Genomic DNA, 19,143 nt, shown 5'->3' with positions numbered 1-19,143 from the left:
CTGGAGAATTTTGTAGTACCAGAAAATAAGAATGTGCTAATAAAAATGTGATGAGGGCATGTCAAAAGTACTTGGAAGTCAACCCAAGAGTGCCCAGTGGGCAAAGCTGGAGCAATTTGAGAAACAAAATAAAGTTGTATTGGATTATAACTCAAGGTACAAAATAAATATCCATGAACCCCTACTGATACAAGTAAATGATTTAATAAATAAATAAATGAGAGAGAAAAGACAAATCTCTCATGCAAAGAATTAAAATAATTTATCTAGAGACCCTCTAGGATGTGGTGCATAATTTACCACTGCTTAAGTGTGGGCTTCACATAGTGACTTCCTTCCAGAAAGTACAGCGTGGAGACAGGGAAAGGAAGGGTACAGAGGAGAAATCTAACAAACACAATCTCAGCCAGATGATCAAGGTTAACATCCAGAGTATAAGCCATGTTAATATAATGTGATACAAATGGTAGTTCACCTCTATGATCTTCCTTCTTCAAACCATAACCTCAGTTTCATCATGAAGAAAACATCAGACAATTTGGGACATACTCCTCAAAACTGTCAATGTCATAGGAAACAAGGAAAGTCTGAGAAATTGTCACAACCAAGAGAAGCATAAGGAGGCATAACTATTAAATGTAATGTGGTATCCTGAATAGGATGCTTAAAAAAAGAATATTAGGTAAAAACTGAGAAAATCTGAATAAAGTTTGAACTTTAGTTAATAATAATGTATCATATTACTTCATTAGCTGTAACAAATATACCTTACTAATGAATTAACAAAAGATATTAATAAAAGGGAAAACTGGATACTGTTTATAGGTAAGCTCTCTGTACTATCTTCACAATTTTCTGTAAATCTAAAACAGTTCTAAAGTAAAAAGGGGGTCCCTGCATGCCTCGGTTAAGCATCTGACTTTGGCTCAGGTTATGATCTCATAGTTTGTGAGTTCGAGCCCCATGTTGGACTCTGTGCGGACAGCTCAGAGCCTGCAGCCAGCTTCAGATTCTGTGTCTCCCTCTCTATCTGCCCACCCCCACTTATGTTCTCTTTCAAAAATAAATATTAAAAGGTTAAATTTAAAAAAGTTTATTTAAAAATATCTTACTCTTAAAAAAAAGATCTTACTCTCAGAAACATTTTGTGTTACCATAATTCAATCCACCTAACCTACCCAACCAGTTCAATTCCTCATAGTTTTCCCTGAATTCTCCAATCATAATTATTGATACCTATGTTCAACTACCAATCATCTAAAGATGGAAGAATTCCATGGCAACGAATCCCAGAATATTATCCAACCTTATCAAACAAGGCCATTTTTCATGTCATGGGAAATGTCCACTTAATGGTGCTTTGCTGGCATGAGCACAGTAAATTCAATTAATTCCAAATGTCAGCTAAAATAGTTCCTTTCCATCTCACTGTTTATTTAGCAAAATTATATGTAGTTTTGGTGTACTACTATAGTGTACTGTATTTGGATCTCTATGAAACACTCTAAATGCATTTAGACATATTTATTACAATATATGTAAATAACTGGAAGGATTTTTTTAACCATTATTTGGAGGGGACAGGGCAATGAGAATAGGGTTTGAAATGTTTTGTAACAATAAAGCATTAACAAAGTCCCACATTACTTTGAAGGGGAAAAAAATGAGTAAAGGGTTAGACTTAAGGATGTCAGAGATACCAGTATTTAGAAACTTAATTTGATCATCTTAGTACAACAGTATGATTGATAGCCTTTATTTATAAGATTATATGCTCAGTGCAAAAGATCCTGAGGTCCAAGGGGCACAAGTCATTTATGTATGTACTCTAGAAAAGGAGACTCAGGATCAAAGTTCTGGAGAAAATGGCTAAGCTCTTTACTATGAAATGCCACATCAACTACCCAATTAAATGCTTAAACTTATGTGTGATGGTAATTCACCTTTAACCATCTGTCTTATAGCTACATAGAATTTCCCTTTAACAGACTGGCCCTAGATATCTCCTAATGCTTCATCAATTAGTTTACAGTGTGTAACTTGAACACCCAAAGTCAGGGGAAAGCCTATATCAAAATAACAATAATATTAAAAATTCGTATGTCATTTTGAGAAACATACAGTCTTTGAATTTATGACAGTTTATAGTCTGGAAAGACACTGTAAGTGAAAATGAGGTAAATCAAATATGAAATATTATAGACAGTGTTTGAATAGAAAAATTGTGTGTCTAATGTTATATACCAATGACCACAAACACATTTTACTTAGTATTTAATCAACTGTAAATAATACTGTGAGTGGTCTAGTTTTCTGAAGCATAGCATATAAAATTGGAGAAATACTGCAACCAATTATGTAAAATTTTTCTTTATTTTGGTTTTAGAATGTGATCCCTGGGAGAATGGGTGCACAGATCTATAACACTTCAATAAAAAATCTGGGGAAAGGATCTGGCCCATATTTGTTTCATCTTTAAAATATAAATGATAGATAGTACTAAGTGGTTAATAAGATCCATTCTTGGTACTAGAATTTCTCGATTTAGTTGGAATGGATGGTCTTTGGAAGTAGTAACCTAAAGTATTCACACAGGGACTGATTGAATATCTGCCACGGAAAAGGGGTTCAATATGAAGACAACCTTTAGAAGAGAGGCTGAATTTAAAACTAAGTGATGCAAAGCCCTCCCTGCCCCCAGGTAGAGAAAATATGCCATTTGGAGGTAGATCTGAAGTCCACAGCCTAGAACAGAGGGTTTGATGTCCCAGAGACTATTACTTAAAAGTCCAATTGGGTAATCAGATGCGTATAATATGTAACCTGCCTTAATGGTAAAGAAATGGCTAGCGGTTTATAGCAGTTGCAGAACATCAGATGGTTTTTTGTGTCAGTTTTCTCTAAAATCCTTTTAAATTCCATTTGAAATATAAGAATTCATGCTAATAATGCCACAGAATGAGCACATTTTTTTTCTTCTAACCCCTCACTTCTGTATAAAATAACCCCAGTGTGTGATTTCTCACCATGCAATATGCTCAAAACAGTTGCTTTACATAAACAAAAGAATAAACAGCCCCTCAAGACACTGCCTCAACAGGCTGCCATTTGAATGAGGTTTGTGATTAAGAGCTTCTGAAATCCAAATGAAAGTCCCCCTCTATTTGTTTTCAGAATTATACTGGTTTTGTTTGTTCCTGTTGCTGCCCAACATATTTTCCTGGAACACTTTTCTCCCTACTGGCATGTCAGTGTGTGCTTTGAAAGCTTTTTCAAATTTAACCTAATGGAGAAGATAACTGTGCAGCCAAATCTTTATCCTGAAGAAGGATGAAGAAAAAGAGGACAAGTAGGAGAAGATCATTTCATTCCTTCTGATAGACTTGTGAAGAAGCATCAGCACTTTCTGAAAACCAAACTGTAATAACATATAGGATTGGATTTACAAAATCTTTCAGTTTGGCAAGGGACTCATCTTATTCACTGAGGATGAGCCCTATACTCAGGACCCAAATCCCTGTAAATCTTAACAATCAACTAAATTATTATGCCTTTTTATATTTAGGAAATTTACAAAATGTCATTTTAAGACACTACCAACCACTCTTAAATGCTGATTCCAAAAAAAAAAAGAAAGAAAAGATAAGAATTCTAGAAAATAAGAGACAAATTGGAATAAAAAGCAGTGCATGATTGTTCACAGCCTTGAGTTTGATTTCCTGTTTTGTTTTTGTAGGGAAATGTCTTATGTCAGAGCAAGGGTATGGTGGAGAAATGGGGGGAAGCCATGGGTGCCACACTGGAATTCAATCCATGCAAAGCTGAAAAAATTGGAGACTGGACAGTGGAGAAGTGAAAGTAGAATATGAGGAGCCCCCATGGGAGACCATCTATTTTTTCCTACAGTCTCATCAACCTGGCTCAGTGAGCTGCGCCTACCCCATCCCTGAGGCAAGCTGAAGTCAAAGAGGAAAAGATGGTTATGATCTCGGTGTGCATGCATACACACACACACACACACACACACACACACACACAAGACCAGCACAGCTCTTCTGGTGTAGTCTATGCTTCTCACATTGTGTCATGGCGCCTGCGGTGCAGGGATAGGTGGTCAGAGCGAGAGAAGCTACGGTTGCAGTCTGTGCACTGGAAGGGCTTGATGCCTGTGTGCTTGCGAAAATGGCGGGTGAGCTCATCTGAACGAGCAAATTTCCAGGAACAGCCATCCCAGGTACATTTATAAGGCTTCTCTCCTAAAAGGGGGATATGACAAAACAAAGGGAGTCAGAGAAGAGATATTTGGATACTGGAAAGAGAACAGAGTACTTAATCTTTTATCAATGCTTTGGTCAAAATTTGTGGCAATCACTTTGAAGAAATTTTCTCTATCCTTACAGATGTACTAAAGAAGAGCCAAAAATGGTAGAGTAGAAACCACACAGGTTCTGCCTGAAACAGGCCTTTGCTTGAATTCTGGCTCTACTATGTATTAGATGTGTGACTTTAAATAAGTCACTTCTCCCTGGTTCAATCTCTGTTACTTCAGCTTTAAAGGGGGATAAAAATACCTCACGGGATGTTTGAGACATCTTTTTTTTTTTTTTTTTATCACAGTGAACAATAAAAAGTGGATGCAAACCCAGGTCTCTGACGCTTTCTACCATACCACATTATAGTAACTATATCCTCTCTTCTAATATATCCTAATATATATTCAAAAATAAAGCCATATACACAGACACAATGTGATTCACTAGAATAGGCCCTCAGCTAAGGCTACAGGCCTTCTGTGTAAGGTCAGAAACTCAAGGGCATGGAATGGTGTTGGAAGAAGCTCATCAAACTTTTTGAAATAGCTCCATGCTTAGTATCCTTATGTTGCATCTGGATTGTATATGGGATATGTATGCTCCATATAGAAAGCTAAATGAAAGGGGCAACAAGGTGGCTCAGTAGGTGAAGTATCTGATTCTTGGTTTTGGCTCAGATCATCATCTCACAGTTTGTGAGTTTGACCCCAGGTTCATGAGTTCAGCACAGATTCTGTGCTGACAGCACAGAGACTGCTTGGAATTCTCTCTCTACCTTTCTCTTTTCCCCTCCCCTGATCTCTCTGTCTCTTTCCAAATAAATAAATAAACTTAAAGATTTTAAAAAGTAATATAAAAAACATTAACACCGTATGACCCCCATTATGGTGTATGGATCACACACCACATATGTATATACTCAGAATAAAGGCAGTACCAATACACTTAAGTGTAAATTATGAGAAATGATTAACAGTGAGTGGATATATAGAAAATAAGGATGAGAATAGTAGAAAAGTGACTTTTCCTTTTTTCCCCATATTTCTGTATTGTTTGAATGTTTTTAAAATCATGATGTATCTTATAATAAAAATTTTTATATAGGCGCAGGGAGATTGGTGGTTGGAAGATGGTGATAGAGTAGGAGGACCCTAGGCCCACCTTGTCCCATGAATGCAACTTGATAACTACCAAATCATCCTAAATACCTGAGAAATCGGCCTGAAGACTGGCAGAACAAACTCCACAACTAATGATAGAGAAGACACCACATTGAAGAAGGTAGGAAGTGAAAAGAGAGTTTGGGAGAGAAACATATTGTGGCCACTGTGGTGGAGAGGGAGCCACAGTTACGGAGAAGGGCAAGAGTCAGACTAACAGAAAGTGGAGCACACAGGGGAAAAAAATCCCCATATCAATTGCTTAGAAAGAAAGAGGGACTGAATTTCATGAGTTCTCACAATGAGCAGGGCTTAAAGCCTAGAGTTTTAAAGGTCAGTGGGCTTGGATGGGTTAGAGCCTGGAGGACATAGCGGCTTCTGGAGAGAAGGCAGGCAAATAAAGAAACACACACACACACACACACACACACACACACAACAATGGACATACAGCATGGAAACTTCTAACAGAGGAGTGTCAGGGGCACAGAGTGGGGAGGTTATTTACTCATCTCAGAGCATATCCAAGACAGGCAGTGTTTATGGAGGGACCCTTCTAGGAACAAAGGAACTGGCTGGTGCCATTTCCCTCCCTTGTCCTTTAGCATAAGCACAGGGCAACCTGTGGAAACCAGCACATTGTCTGTACTCTCTACCTCACCTGCTTGTACCAAGTCTCCCCACCCCATGTTCTGGTGGAACCACTACTCCAAGTCTAGCTTGCCTCAGTCCCAGAACAGTGGCTGCCCTCCCCCGGAAGACTGCCTCAAAACTCTGCTCAAATTGTGTCTCCCAACTTGGGAGTTTTGTAGAGACTCAGTTTCAGCAGCAGTAGCAAAAGGTCTCCTTTCACAAACAGACCAAAGCACAACTAGTTAAAAAGCACCACATTTAGGTCATGGACCAAACACTTCCCATAACACCACAGTAGACAAGATAGCCTCTACAAATGACTGGCCTGAGGGATAAAGTCGTCAGGACAAAACAGCAGAACACAAACAGCACACAATGGAGACACTTTGGGAAGTGTGAGCACTTGGGGAACCGGAGCCACCACAGAACAGGGCACTACAGGACTTCTTCATAAAGCCATTACCCTCAAGAACAGGTGGCATAACTTTCTTAACACACGGAAACAGACAAAGAGACTTAGACAAAATGAAAAGAAAGATAAATTTATTCCAAATGAAAGAAAAGGATGAGGACACAGCCAGAGACCTAAGCGAAACCAATATAAGTAACATGCCTGAAAGATCATCTAAAGTAATGATCATAAGGAAACCCAATGGGTTTGAGAAAAGAGTGGAAGACATGAGTGAGACCCTTAACATTGAAATGAGGAATATCATAACAGAGATAAAAGGGCCAATACACAAAATGACAAACACACTTGATGGAATTAACAGCAAGCTGGAAAAAGGAAAGGAACATATTAGTGAACTAGAATATACAGTACCATTACTCTAATCAAGATGAACAGAAGAAAGAAAAAAGAATTATGCAAAATAAGAGTTAGGGAAATCAGTAACTACATCAGACATAATAACATTCATATAATAGGAGTCCCAGAAAAATCAGAGAGAGAGAGAATGGACAGAAAATTTATTTGAGGAAATAGTAGCTGAAAATTTCACTAACCTGGGGAAGGAAACAGGTATCCAGATCAGGGAAGCACAGAGAACTGCCATCAAAATCAACAAAGGCAGACCCAAACCAAGACATGTAGTAATTAAGTTGGCAAAAATAAGTTATAAAGAAACATTTTTAAGGCAGCAAGACAAAAGAAGACAATAAGTGACAAGGGGAACCTATAAGGCAGAAGATTTTTTTAACAGAAACTTTGCAAGTCAGAAGGGAGTGGCACGATATATTCAAACTGCTGAATGGAAAAAAATACGCAGCCAAGAACACTCTGTCCAGCAAAGCTATCATTCAGAATAGAAGGAGAGATAAAGAGTTTTTCAGGCAAACAAATACTAAAGAAGTTCCTGAGCACTAAACCAGCCCTGCAATAAATATTAAAGGGGATTCTTTGAGTGGAAAAAAAAAGATCAAAAGTGACAGTCTGAAGGTAGGAAACACAAAAACAATAAAAATGAATATTTTTGTAAAAAATGGGTCAACAAACTCACAAAATAAAAGGATGTAAAATATAAAAACATTTACCCAAAACATGGGGAGGGGAGGAATGAAAAATGGGTTCAAATTTAAATGACAATCAACTTAATATAGACCACTATATGCAGAAGAGGCTATACACAAACCTAATGGTAACTATATATCAAAAACCACTAAAAAGTTGGGGAAAAGATGACGATGGAGTAGGAGGACCCTAAGCTCACCTTGTCCCATGAACACAACCAGAGGAGCTCACAAGGGAATGCACAAGAATGAGTGCTTCCCAAAGCCACTGTCTTGGTAAAGCGGGGGAGGGGGGGGTGAAATTCCTGAGTTCCTGCAATCAATAGAGCTTAAAACTTGTAGTTTTAGGAAGAGGCACAGGAAGATGGCGGCATAGGAGGACGCTGGGCTCACCGCGCGTCCTGCTGATCACTTAGATTCCACCTACACCTGCCTAAATAACCCAGAAAACCGCCAGAGGATTAGCAGAACGGAGTCACCGGACCCAAGTGCAGAAGAGAGGCCCACGGAAGAGGGTAGGAAGGGCAGCGAGGCGGTGCGCGCTCCACGGACTGGCGGGAGGGAGCCGGGGCGGAGGGGCGGCTCGCCAGCCAAGCAGAGCCCTCGAGTCCGGCTTGCAAAAGCGGAGGGGCCTGATGGACTGTGTTCCCACAGCAAGCGCGACTTAGCGTCTGGGAGGTCATAAGTTAACAGCTCTGCTCGGAAAGCGGGAAGGCTGGAGGACAAAGGGAGGGTGAGCTGCGGAGCCCCCGGACGACAGAGCTCAGTTTGGCGGGGAACAAAGGCGCTCGCCAGCGCCATCTCCCCCGCCCATCCCCCAGCCAAAATCCCAAAGAGAACCGGTTCCGGCCAGGGAAATTGCTCGCTCCGCGCAAACACCCAACTCTGTGCTTCTGCGGAGCCAAACCTCCGGCAGCGGATCTGACTCCCTCCGGCTGCCACAGGGCCCCTCCTGAAGTGGATCACCTAAGGAGAAGCGAGCTAAGCCTGCCCCCCCTGCCGCCGTGCACCTTGCCTTCCCACCCCAGCTAATACGCCAGATCCCCAGCATCACAAGCCTGGCAGTGTGCAAGTAGCCCAGACGGGCCACGCCACCCCACAGTGAATCCCGCCCCTAGGAGAGGGGAAGAGAAGGCACACACCAGTCTGACTGTGGCCCCAGCGGTGGGCTGGGGGCAGACATCAGGACTGACTGCGGCCCCGCCCACCAACTCCAGTTATACACCACAGCACAGGGGAAGTGCCCTGCAGGTCCTCACCACACCAGGGACTATCCAAAATGACCAAGCAGAAGAATTCCCCTCAGAAGAATCTCCAGGAAATAACAACAGCTAATGAGCTGATCAAAAAGGATTTAAATAATATAACAGTAAGTGAATTTAGAATAATAGTCATAAAATTAATCGCTGGGCTGGAAAACAGTATACAGGACAGCAGAGAATCTCTTGCTACAGAGATCAAGGGACTAAGGAACAGTCACGAGGAGCTGAAAAACGCTTTAAATGAAATGCAAAACAAAATGCAAACCACCACAGCTCGGATGGAAGAGGCAGAGGAGAGAATAGGTGAACTAGAAGATAAAGTTATGGAAAAAGAGGAAGCTGAGAAAAAGAGAGAGAAAAAAATCCAGGAGTATGAGGGGAAAATTAGAGAACTAAGTGATACACTAAAAAGAAATAATATACGCATAATTGGTATTCCAGAGGAGGAAGAGAGAGGGAAAGGTGCTGAAGGGGTACTTGAAGAAATCATAGCTGAGAACTTCCCTGAACTGGGGAAGGAAAAAGGCATTGAAATCCAAGAGGCACAGAGAACTCCCTTCAGACGTAACTTGAATCGATCTTCTGCACGACATATCATAGTGAAACTGGCAAAATACAAGGATAAAGAGAAAATTCTGAAAGCAGCAAGGGGTAAACGTGCCCTCACATATAAAGGGAGACCTATAAGACTCGTGACTGATCTCTCTTTTGAAACTTGGCAGGCCAGAAAGAATTGGCACGAGATTTTCAGGGTGCTAGACAGCAAAAATATGCAGCCGAGAATCCTTTATCCAGCAAGTCTGTCATTTAGAATAGAAGGAGAGATAAAGGTCTTCCCAAACAAACAAAAACTGAAGGAATTTGTCACCACTAAACCAGCCCTACAAGAGATCCTAAGGGGGACCCTGTGAGACAAAGTACCAGAGACATCACAACAAGCATAAAACATACAGACATCACAATGACTCTAAACCCGTATCTTTCTATAATAACACTGAATGTAAACGGATTAAATGCGCCAACCAAAAGACATAGGGTATCAGAATGGATAAAAAACAAGACCCATCTATTTGCTGTCTACAAGAGACTCATTTTAGACCTGAGGACACCTTTAGATTCAGAGTGAGGGGATGGAGAACTATTTATCATGCTACTGGAAGCCAAAAGAAAGCTGGAGTAGCCATACTTATATCAGACAAACTAGACTTTCAATTAAAGGCTGTAACAAGAGATGAAGAAGGACATTATATAATAGTTACAGGGTCTATCCATCAGGAAGAGCTAACAATTATAAATGTCTATGCGCCGAATACCGGAGCCCCCAAGTATATAAAACAATTACTCATAAACAGAAGCAACCTTATTGATAAGAATGTGGTAATTGCAGGGGACTTTAACACCCCACTTACAGAAATGGATAGATCATCTAGACACACGGTCAATAAAGAAACAAGGGCCCTGAATGAGACATTGGATCAGATGGACTTGACAGATCTATTTAGAACTCTGCATCCCAAAACAACAGAATATACTTTCTTCTCGAGTGCACATGGAACATTCTCCAAGATAGATCATATACTGGGTCACAAAACAGCCCTTCATAAGTTTACAAGAGTTGAAATTATACCATGCATACTTTCAGACCACAATGCTATGAAGCTTGAAATCAACCACAGGAAAAAGTCTGGAAAACCTCCAAAAGCGTGGAGGTTAAAGAACACCCTACTAACGAATGAGTGGGTCAACCAGGCAATTAGAGAAGAAATCAAAAAATATATGGAAACAAACGAAAATGAAAATACAACAATCCAAACGCTTTGGGACGCAGCGAAGGCAGTCCTGAGAGGAAAATACATTGCAATCCAGGCCTATCTCAAGAAACAAGAAAAATCCCAAATACAAAATCTAACAGCACACCTAAAGGAAATAGAAGCAGAACAGCAAAGGCAGCCTAAACCCAGCAGAAGAAGAGAAATAATAAAGATCAGAGCAGAAATAAACAATATAGAATCTAAAAAAACTGTAGAGCAGATCAACGAAACCAAGAGTTGGTTTTTTGAAAAAATAAACAAAATTGACAAACCTCTAGCCAGGCTTCTCAAAAAGAAAAGGGAGATGACCCAAATAGATAAAATCATGAATGAAAATGGAATTATTACAACCAATCCCTCAGAGATACAAACAATTATCAGGGAATACTATGAAAAATTATATGCCAACAAATTGGACAACCTGGAAGAAATGGACACATTCCTGAACACCCACACTCTTCCAAAACTCAATCAGGAGGAAATAGAAAGCTTGAACAGACCCATAACCAGCGAAGAAATTGAATCGGTTATCAAAAATCTCCCAAGAATAAGAGTCCAGGACCAGATGGCTTCCCAGGGGAGTTCTACCAGACATTTAAAGCAGAGATAATACCTATCCTTCTCAAGATATTCCAAGAAATAGAAAGGGAAGGAAAACTTCCAGACTCATTCTATGAAGCCAGTATTACTTTGATTCCTAAACCAGACAGAGACCCAGTAAAAAAAGAGAACTACAGGCCAATATCCCTGATGAATATGGATGCAAAAATTCTCAATAAGATACTAGCAAATCGATTTTCAACAGCATATAAAAAGAATTATTCACCATGATCAAGTGGGATTCATTCCTGGGATGCAGGGCTGGTTCAACATTCACAAATCAATCAACGTGATACATCACATTAACAAAAAAAAAGAGAAGAACCATATGATCCTGTCAATCGATGCAGAAAAGGCCTTTGACAAAATCCAGCACCCTTTCTTAATAAAAACCCTTGAGAAAGTCGGGATAGAAGGAACATACTTAAAGATCATCAAAGCCATTTATGAAAAGCCCACAGCCAACATCATCCTCAACGGGGAAAAACTGAGAGCTTTTTCCCTGAGATCAGTAAGACGACAGGGATGCCCACTCTCACCGCTGTTGTTTAACATAGTGCTGGAAGTTCTAGCATCAGCAATCAGACAACAAAAGGAAATCAAAGGCATCAAAATTGGCAAAGATGAAGTCAAGCTTTCGCTTTTTGCAGATGACATGATATTATACATGGAAAATCCGATAGACTCCACCAAAAGTCTGCTAGAACTGATACATGAATTCAGCAAAGTTGCAGGATACAAAATCAATGTCCAGAAATCAGTTGCATTCTTATACACTAACAATGAAGCAACAGAAAGACAAATAAAGAAAATGATCCCATTCACAATTGCACCAAGAAGCATAAAATACCTAGGAATAAATCTAACCAAAGATGTAAAGGATCTGTATGCTGAAAACTATAGAAAGCTTATGAAGGTAATTGAAGAAGACTTAAAGAAATGGAAAGACATTCCCTGCTCATGGATTGGAAAAATAAATATTGTCAAAATGTCAATACTACCCAAAGCTATCTACACATTCAATGCAATCCCAATCAAAATTGCACCAGCATTCTTCTCGAAACTAGAACAAGCAATCCTAAAATTCATATGGAACCACAAAAGGCCCCGAATAGCCAAAGGAATTTTGAAGAAGAAGACCAAAGCAGGAGGCATCACAATCCCAGACTTTAGCCTCTACTACAAAGCTGTCATCATCAAGACAGCATGGTATTGGCACAAAAACAGACACACAGACCAATGGAATAGAATAGAAACCCCAGAACTAGACCCACAAACGTATGGCCAACTCATCTTTGACAAAGCAGGAAAGAACATCCAATGGAAAAAAGACAGCCTCTTTAACAAATGGTGCTGGGAGAACTGGACAGCAACATGCAGAAGGTTGAAACTAGACCACTTTCTCACACCATTTACAAAAATAAACTCAAAATGGATAAAGGACCTAAATGTGAGACAGGAAACCATCAAAACCTTAGAGGATAAAGCAGGAAAAGATCTCTCTGACCTCAGCCGTAGCAATCTCTTATTCGACACATCCCCAAAGGCAAGGGAATTAAAAGCAAAAGTGAATTACTGGGACCTTATGAAGATAAAAAGCTTCTGCACAGCAAAGGAAACAACCAACAAAACTAAAAGGCAACCAACGGAATGGGAAAAGATATTTGCAAATGACATATCGGACAAAGGGCTAGTATCTAAAATCTATAAAGAGCTCACCAAACTCCACACCCGAAAAACAAAGAACCCAGTGAAGAAATGGGCAGAAAACATGAATAGACACTTCTCTAAAGAAGACATCCAGATGGCCAACAGGCACATGAAAAGATGTTCAGTGTCGCTCCTTATCAGGGAAATACAAATCAAAACCACACTCAGGTATCACCTCACGCCAGTCAGAGTGGCCAAAATGAACAAATCAGGAGACTATAGATGCTGGAGAGGATGTGGAGAAACGGGAACCCTCTTGCACTGTTGGTGGGAATGCAAATTGGTGCAGCCGCTCTGGAAAGCAGTGTGGAGGTTCCTCAGAAAATTAAAAATAGACCTACCCTATGACCCAGCAATAGCACTGCTAGGAATTTATCCAAGGGATACAGGAGTACTGATGCATAGGGGCACTTGTACCCCAATGTTCATAGCAGCACTCTCAACAATAGCCAAATTATGGAAAGAGCCTAAATGTCCATCAACTGATGAATGGATAAAGAAATTGTGGTATATATACACAATGGAGTACTATGTGGCAATGAGAAAAAATGAAATATGGCCCTTTGTAGCAACGTGGATGGAACTGGAGAGTGTAATGCTAAGTGAAATAAGCCATACAGAGTAAGACAGATACCATATGGTTTCACTCTTATGTGGATCCTGAGAAACTTAACAGGAACCCATGGGGGAGGGGAAGGAAAAAAAAAAAAAAGAGGTTAGAGTGGGAGAGAGCCAAAGCATAAGAGACTGTTAAAAACTGAGAACAAACTGAGGGTTGATGGGGGGTGGGAGGGAGGGGAAGGTGGGTGATGGGTATTGAGGAGGGCACCTTTTGGATGAGCACTGGGTGTTGTATGGAAACCAATTTGTCAATAAATTTAATTAAAAAAAAAAAAACTTGTAGTTTTAAAGGATAGCAAACTTGGATGGGATAGAGCCCAGAAGGCACTTCACAGCTCCAAGAGAGTAAGCAGGCAAATAATAACACAGTGGGAGACAGTATGGAAACAGCAATCTGAAGAGTGCCTCAGGCACATGAAGTGAAGACAATTCACTCTTCTGAGTATGTCCCTGAGTGGCACCTTTCCCAGAGACATCTCTCTGGGAAAAAGGGAGCTGTCTGGTGCCATTATCCTCCTATTCCCCTCAGCATAAACAGAGCCACATGCTGGAAACAGTTCAGTGCTAACACTGGCTGCCTAATTTGCATACACCAGGCCCCACACCCCTGCACTCTAGTGGGACAGCCCTTCTCAGTCATGCTTACCTGAACCGAGTGCAACAGACTTCTCCCTAAGACCAGCACAAACAGCTGCCCACAACACATTTCCGACCAGAGAGGTCTGCATGGCCCCATTTCTGAGGAGATGGTGACAGGTTTCATTTCATAAGCACACCAGAGCATAACAAGTTAAAACTCACCACATTCAGGCCAAGGACCAAACACTTCCCACAGTAGGCAAGAAAAGTCTGTGAAGACCACTGGCCTGAAGGATAAAGCAGCCAAGACACAATAGCAGAGTGCATGCAGCAAACGCCAGAGACACTCCTTGAAGTACCAGTCCCTGAGCACTACATGACCTCTTCCTAAGGCCATTATTTTCAGAAACAGGAGACATAAGTGGCTTTTCTAATACAAACAATAAGGCAGAGACTTAAACAAAATGCAAAGATGGAGGAATTTATCCCAAATGAAGGAACAAGAAGAGGCCATGGGGAAAGATATAAGGGAAACAGATATAAGTAACATGCCCGATGGAGAATTAACAGCACTAATCATAAGGATACACACTGAGCTTGCGAAAAGTATACAAGACATCAGTGAGACCATTACTATAAAGATAAAAGACTTAAAAAAGAATCAATCAGAGATGAAAAGTGCAATAAACAGGATTAGAAATACCCATGATGCAAGGGAGAGCAGGCTGGAAGAAGCAGAGGAGTGAATTAGAGACCTAGAAGACAAAGTAATGGAAAGCAATTAAGCTAACCAAAAGAGAGAAGGAAGAATTATGAATCATGGGAACAGATTTAGGGAATTCAGAGACTCCATCGCACATAATAACATCCCTATTATAAAAGTCCAAGATGAAGCACAGAAAAAAAGGGGGGGCACAAAATTTATTTGAAGAAATTAATAGCTGAAAACTTCCCTACTCTGGGGAAGGAAACAGACAACCAGATACAGGAGGCAGATAACTCCCATCAAAATCAACAAAAGCAGGTCATTAACAAGACATTTTGTAATTAAATTTGCAAAATGTGATAAAGAAAAATCTTAAAAGTAGGAAGACAAAATAATTCCTTAACATAAAAGAAAGACACATAAGGCTATCTGGAGATTTCTCAACAAAAACAGGAGCAAGGTAGAAGTGAATGGCATGGTATATTCAAAGTGCTGAATGGGAAAAAATCTGGAGCCGAATGCCTGATTTAGCAAGGTTATCATTCAGAATAGGAGGAGAGATAAATAGTTTCCCTGAAAAATAAAAACTAAAGGAGTTCATGACCACAAAACCATCCATGCAGGAAATATTAAAGGGAACTTTTTGAGTGAAAAGGAGAGACCAAAAGTGACAAAGACCAGAAAGGATTAGAAAAAGAAAATTTTCAGAAACAATATCAAAAGATGTAACAAAATGATACTAAATCCATATCTATCAGTAATTGATTTGAATGTAAATGGAATAAATGCTCCATCAAAAGACATAGGATGTCAGAATAAATGTTAAAAAGACCCATCTCTATGCTTCCTACAAGAGATTCATTGTAGCCGCTCTGGAAAGCAGTGTGGAGGTTCCTCAGAAAATTAAAAATAGACCTACCCTATGACCCAGCAATAGCACTGCTAGGAATTTATCCAAGGGATACAGGAGTACTGATGCATAGGGGCACTTGTACCCCAATGTTCATAGCAGCACTCTCAACAATAGCCAAATTATGGAAAGAGCCTAAATGTCCATCCACTGATGAATGGATAAAGAAATTGTGGTATATATACACAATGGAATACTACGTGGCAATGAGAAAAAAATGAAATATGGCCTTTTGTAGCAACGTGGATGGAACTGGACAGTGTAATGCTAAGTGAAATAAGCCATACAGAGAAAGGCAGATACCATATGGTTTCACTCTTATGTGGATCCTGAGAAACTTAACAGGAACCCATGGGGGAGGGGAAGGAGAAAAAAAAAAAAGAGGTTAGAGTGGGAGAGAGCCAAAGCATAAGAGACTGTTAAAAACTGAGAACAAACTGAGGGTTGATGGGGGGTGGGAGGGAGGGGAGGGTGGGTGATGGGTATTGAGGAGGGCACCTTTTGGGATGAGCACTGGGTGTTGTATGGAAACCAATTTGTCAATAAATTTCATATATATATATATATATATAAAAGAGATTCATTGTAGACCTTAAGACACCTAAAGATTGAAAGTGAGGGGAAGGAGAGGCATTTTTCATACAAATGGGTGTCAAAAGAAAGAGTAGTAATACTTACATCAGACAAACTACAATTTAAAACAAATACTAACATGAGACAAATAATGGCACTATATAATCATAAAGAGGAAATCAAGCAAGAAGATATACAATTGGAAATATTTATGTACTTGATATGGTCTCACCCAAATATATAAAACAATTAATGATAAACATAAAGGAACTTATTGACAATAATATAATAATTTTTAACACCCCACTTACATCAATGGACAGATCAAATAAACAGAAAATCGACAAAGAATCAATGGTTTTGAATGACACACTGGACCAGATGGACTTAACAGATATATTCAGAACATTCCTTCTTAAAACAGTAGAACACACAATCTTTTCAAGTGCACAGGGAACATTATGCAGAACAGATTATACATTAGGTCACACAATAAGCCTCAACAAATACAGAAAGATTGAAATAATACCATGGACCATTTTTTTGACTACAACTCTTATGAAACTAGAAGTACATTACAACAAAATCTGGAAAGATAAAAAATACAAAAGGTTACACAACATACTACTAAACAATGAATGGGTCAGCCGGAAAATAAAAGAAGAATAAAAAAAACAGACAGGGAAACACATGAAAATGACAACACAATGCTCTAAATACTGAGTTGCAGCAAAAGTGGTCCTAAGAGGGAAATATATAGCAATACAGGGTTACTCCAAGAAGAAAAATCTCAAGTAAACAATCTAACCTTATACCTAAAAAAAGCTAGAAAAAGAACAAAGCACAAAGCCAGTAGAAGGAATGAAATAATAAAAATTAGAGCAGAAATAAACGATATAGAAAAAAAAGAGATAAATAAAATGAGGATGTGGTTCTTTGAAAAAATTAATAAAATTGACAAACTCCTAGACAGAGTTATCAAGAAGAAAATGCAAAGGACACATATAAATAAAATCACAAATGAGAGAAGAGAAATAATAACCAACACCACAGAAATACAAACCATTATAAGACAATATTATGAAAAACTACATGCCAACAAATTGGACAAGTTGGAAGGGATGAATAAACTTCTAGAGACATATAAACTACCAAAACTAAAACAGGAAGAAATATAACACTGGAGCACCCCAATAACCAGCAATAAATATATAACAACATATACATCTGTTGTGAAATAAGCCAGAGAAAGACACATACTATATGATTTCATTCATATGTGGAATTTAAGAAAGTAAAGGGCAAAAGGAGAAAGAGAGAGGCAAGCCAAGAAACAAACTCTTAATTACAGAGAACAAAATGATGGTTACCAGAGGGGAGGTGGGTTTGTGTGAGTAAAAGGTGTAATGGGAATTAAGGAGTGCACCTGTTGTGATTAATTAGGCTTGTGTGATGTATATTGTTGTTGAATCACTATTTTGTACACTTGAAACCAATATAACATGGAATATTAACTATACTGCAATTTAAAATAAAATAAAATATATATTTAAAAAAGTATGGTGATTGCTAGTGGCTGGTGGGGTGTATGGTGAGATGTTGATAAGTGGTACAAAGTGTTAGTTTTGCAGGATACATAAGTCCTGGAGATCTAATGGAAAACCATTTGACTATAGTTAACAATGTTGTACTGTATACTTGAAGTTTGCTAAGAGTGTAGAATTTAGGTGTTTCCATCACCAAGAAAGTAACTATGAGGTAAGGAATATGTTAATTAACTTGATTGTGGTGTATATTTCACAATGTATACATATATCATATCACAAATTTGCATATATTAAATATATACAATTTTATTTATGTTTTTCAAGTTTTTATTTAAATTCAAGTTACTTGACACACAGTTGTAATGTTAGTTCCAGGTATACAATACAGTGATTCAGCACTTCCCTACAACTATTGCTCATCACAAGTGCACTCCTTAATTCCCATCACCTATTTAACATCCTCTCACCCACCTCCCTTCTCATAACAATCACTTTGTTCTCTACAGTTAAGAGTATGTTTTTTCATTTTTTCCCTGTGCTGGATTGTTTTGTTTCTTAAATTCCACATATGAGTGAAATCCTATGGTATTTGCCTTTCTTTGACTGACTTACTTTTCTTAGCATAATGCTTTCTAGCTCCATCCACATCATTACAAATGGCAAGATATCATTCTAAGACTCAGTAATATTACATTGTATATGTGTGTGAATACACACACACACACACACACACATACACACACACACACACACACACACACTACATATTATTTATCCATTCAGTAGTCAGTGGACACTTGGGCTGTTTCCATAATGTGGCTCTTGTAGATAATGCTGCTATAAGATCAGGGTGCATGCATTAATTTCAGTTAGTATTTTTGTATTCATTGTGTAGATACCTAGTAGTGCAATTGCTGGGCCATAGGGTAATTCTATTTTTAATTTTTGAAGAACCTCCATACTGTGTTCCAGAGTGGCTGCACCAGTGTGCATTCCCACCAACAGTACACAAGTGTTCCTTTTTCTCCACATCCTAGCCAACACGTGTTGTTTCTTGTATTGTTGATTTTAGCCATTCTGATTGGTGTAAGGTGATATGTCTCATCATGGTTTTGATTTGTATTTCCCTGATTATAAGTGATGTTGAGTATCTTTTCATGTGTCTGGTGGCCATCTGTATGTATTCTTTGGAAAAAATATTTATTCATG

At 39.1% G+C, this 19,143-nt stretch overlaps 1 protein-coding gene across 1 annotated transcript in view; it reads right to left on the bottom strand.

Moving 5' to 3' along the window:
- Positions 1–4,059: 4,059 nt before the first annotated feature.
- Positions 4,060–19,143, bottom strand: part of KLF8 (Kruppel like factor 8) — a 51,729-nt gene continuing 36,645 nt past the window's right edge. Inside the window, exon 6 of the mRNA XM_030304801.1 lies at positions 4,060–4,256. Coding sequence (XP_030160661.1) covers positions 4,075–4,256 — 182 coding nt within the window. The 3' untranslated portion in view covers positions 4,060–4,074. The remainder of the gene's footprint in view (positions 4,257–19,143) is intronic.

The sequence above is a fragment of the Lynx canadensis genome, chromosome X (assembly GCF_007474595.2).
Source record: "Lynx canadensis isolate LIC74 chromosome X, mLynCan4.pri.v2, whole genome shotgun sequence".
NCBI lineage: Eukaryota > Metazoa > Chordata > Mammalia > Carnivora > Felidae > Lynx > Lynx canadensis.
This window is presented reverse-complemented; position numbering and strand designations above follow the sequence as displayed.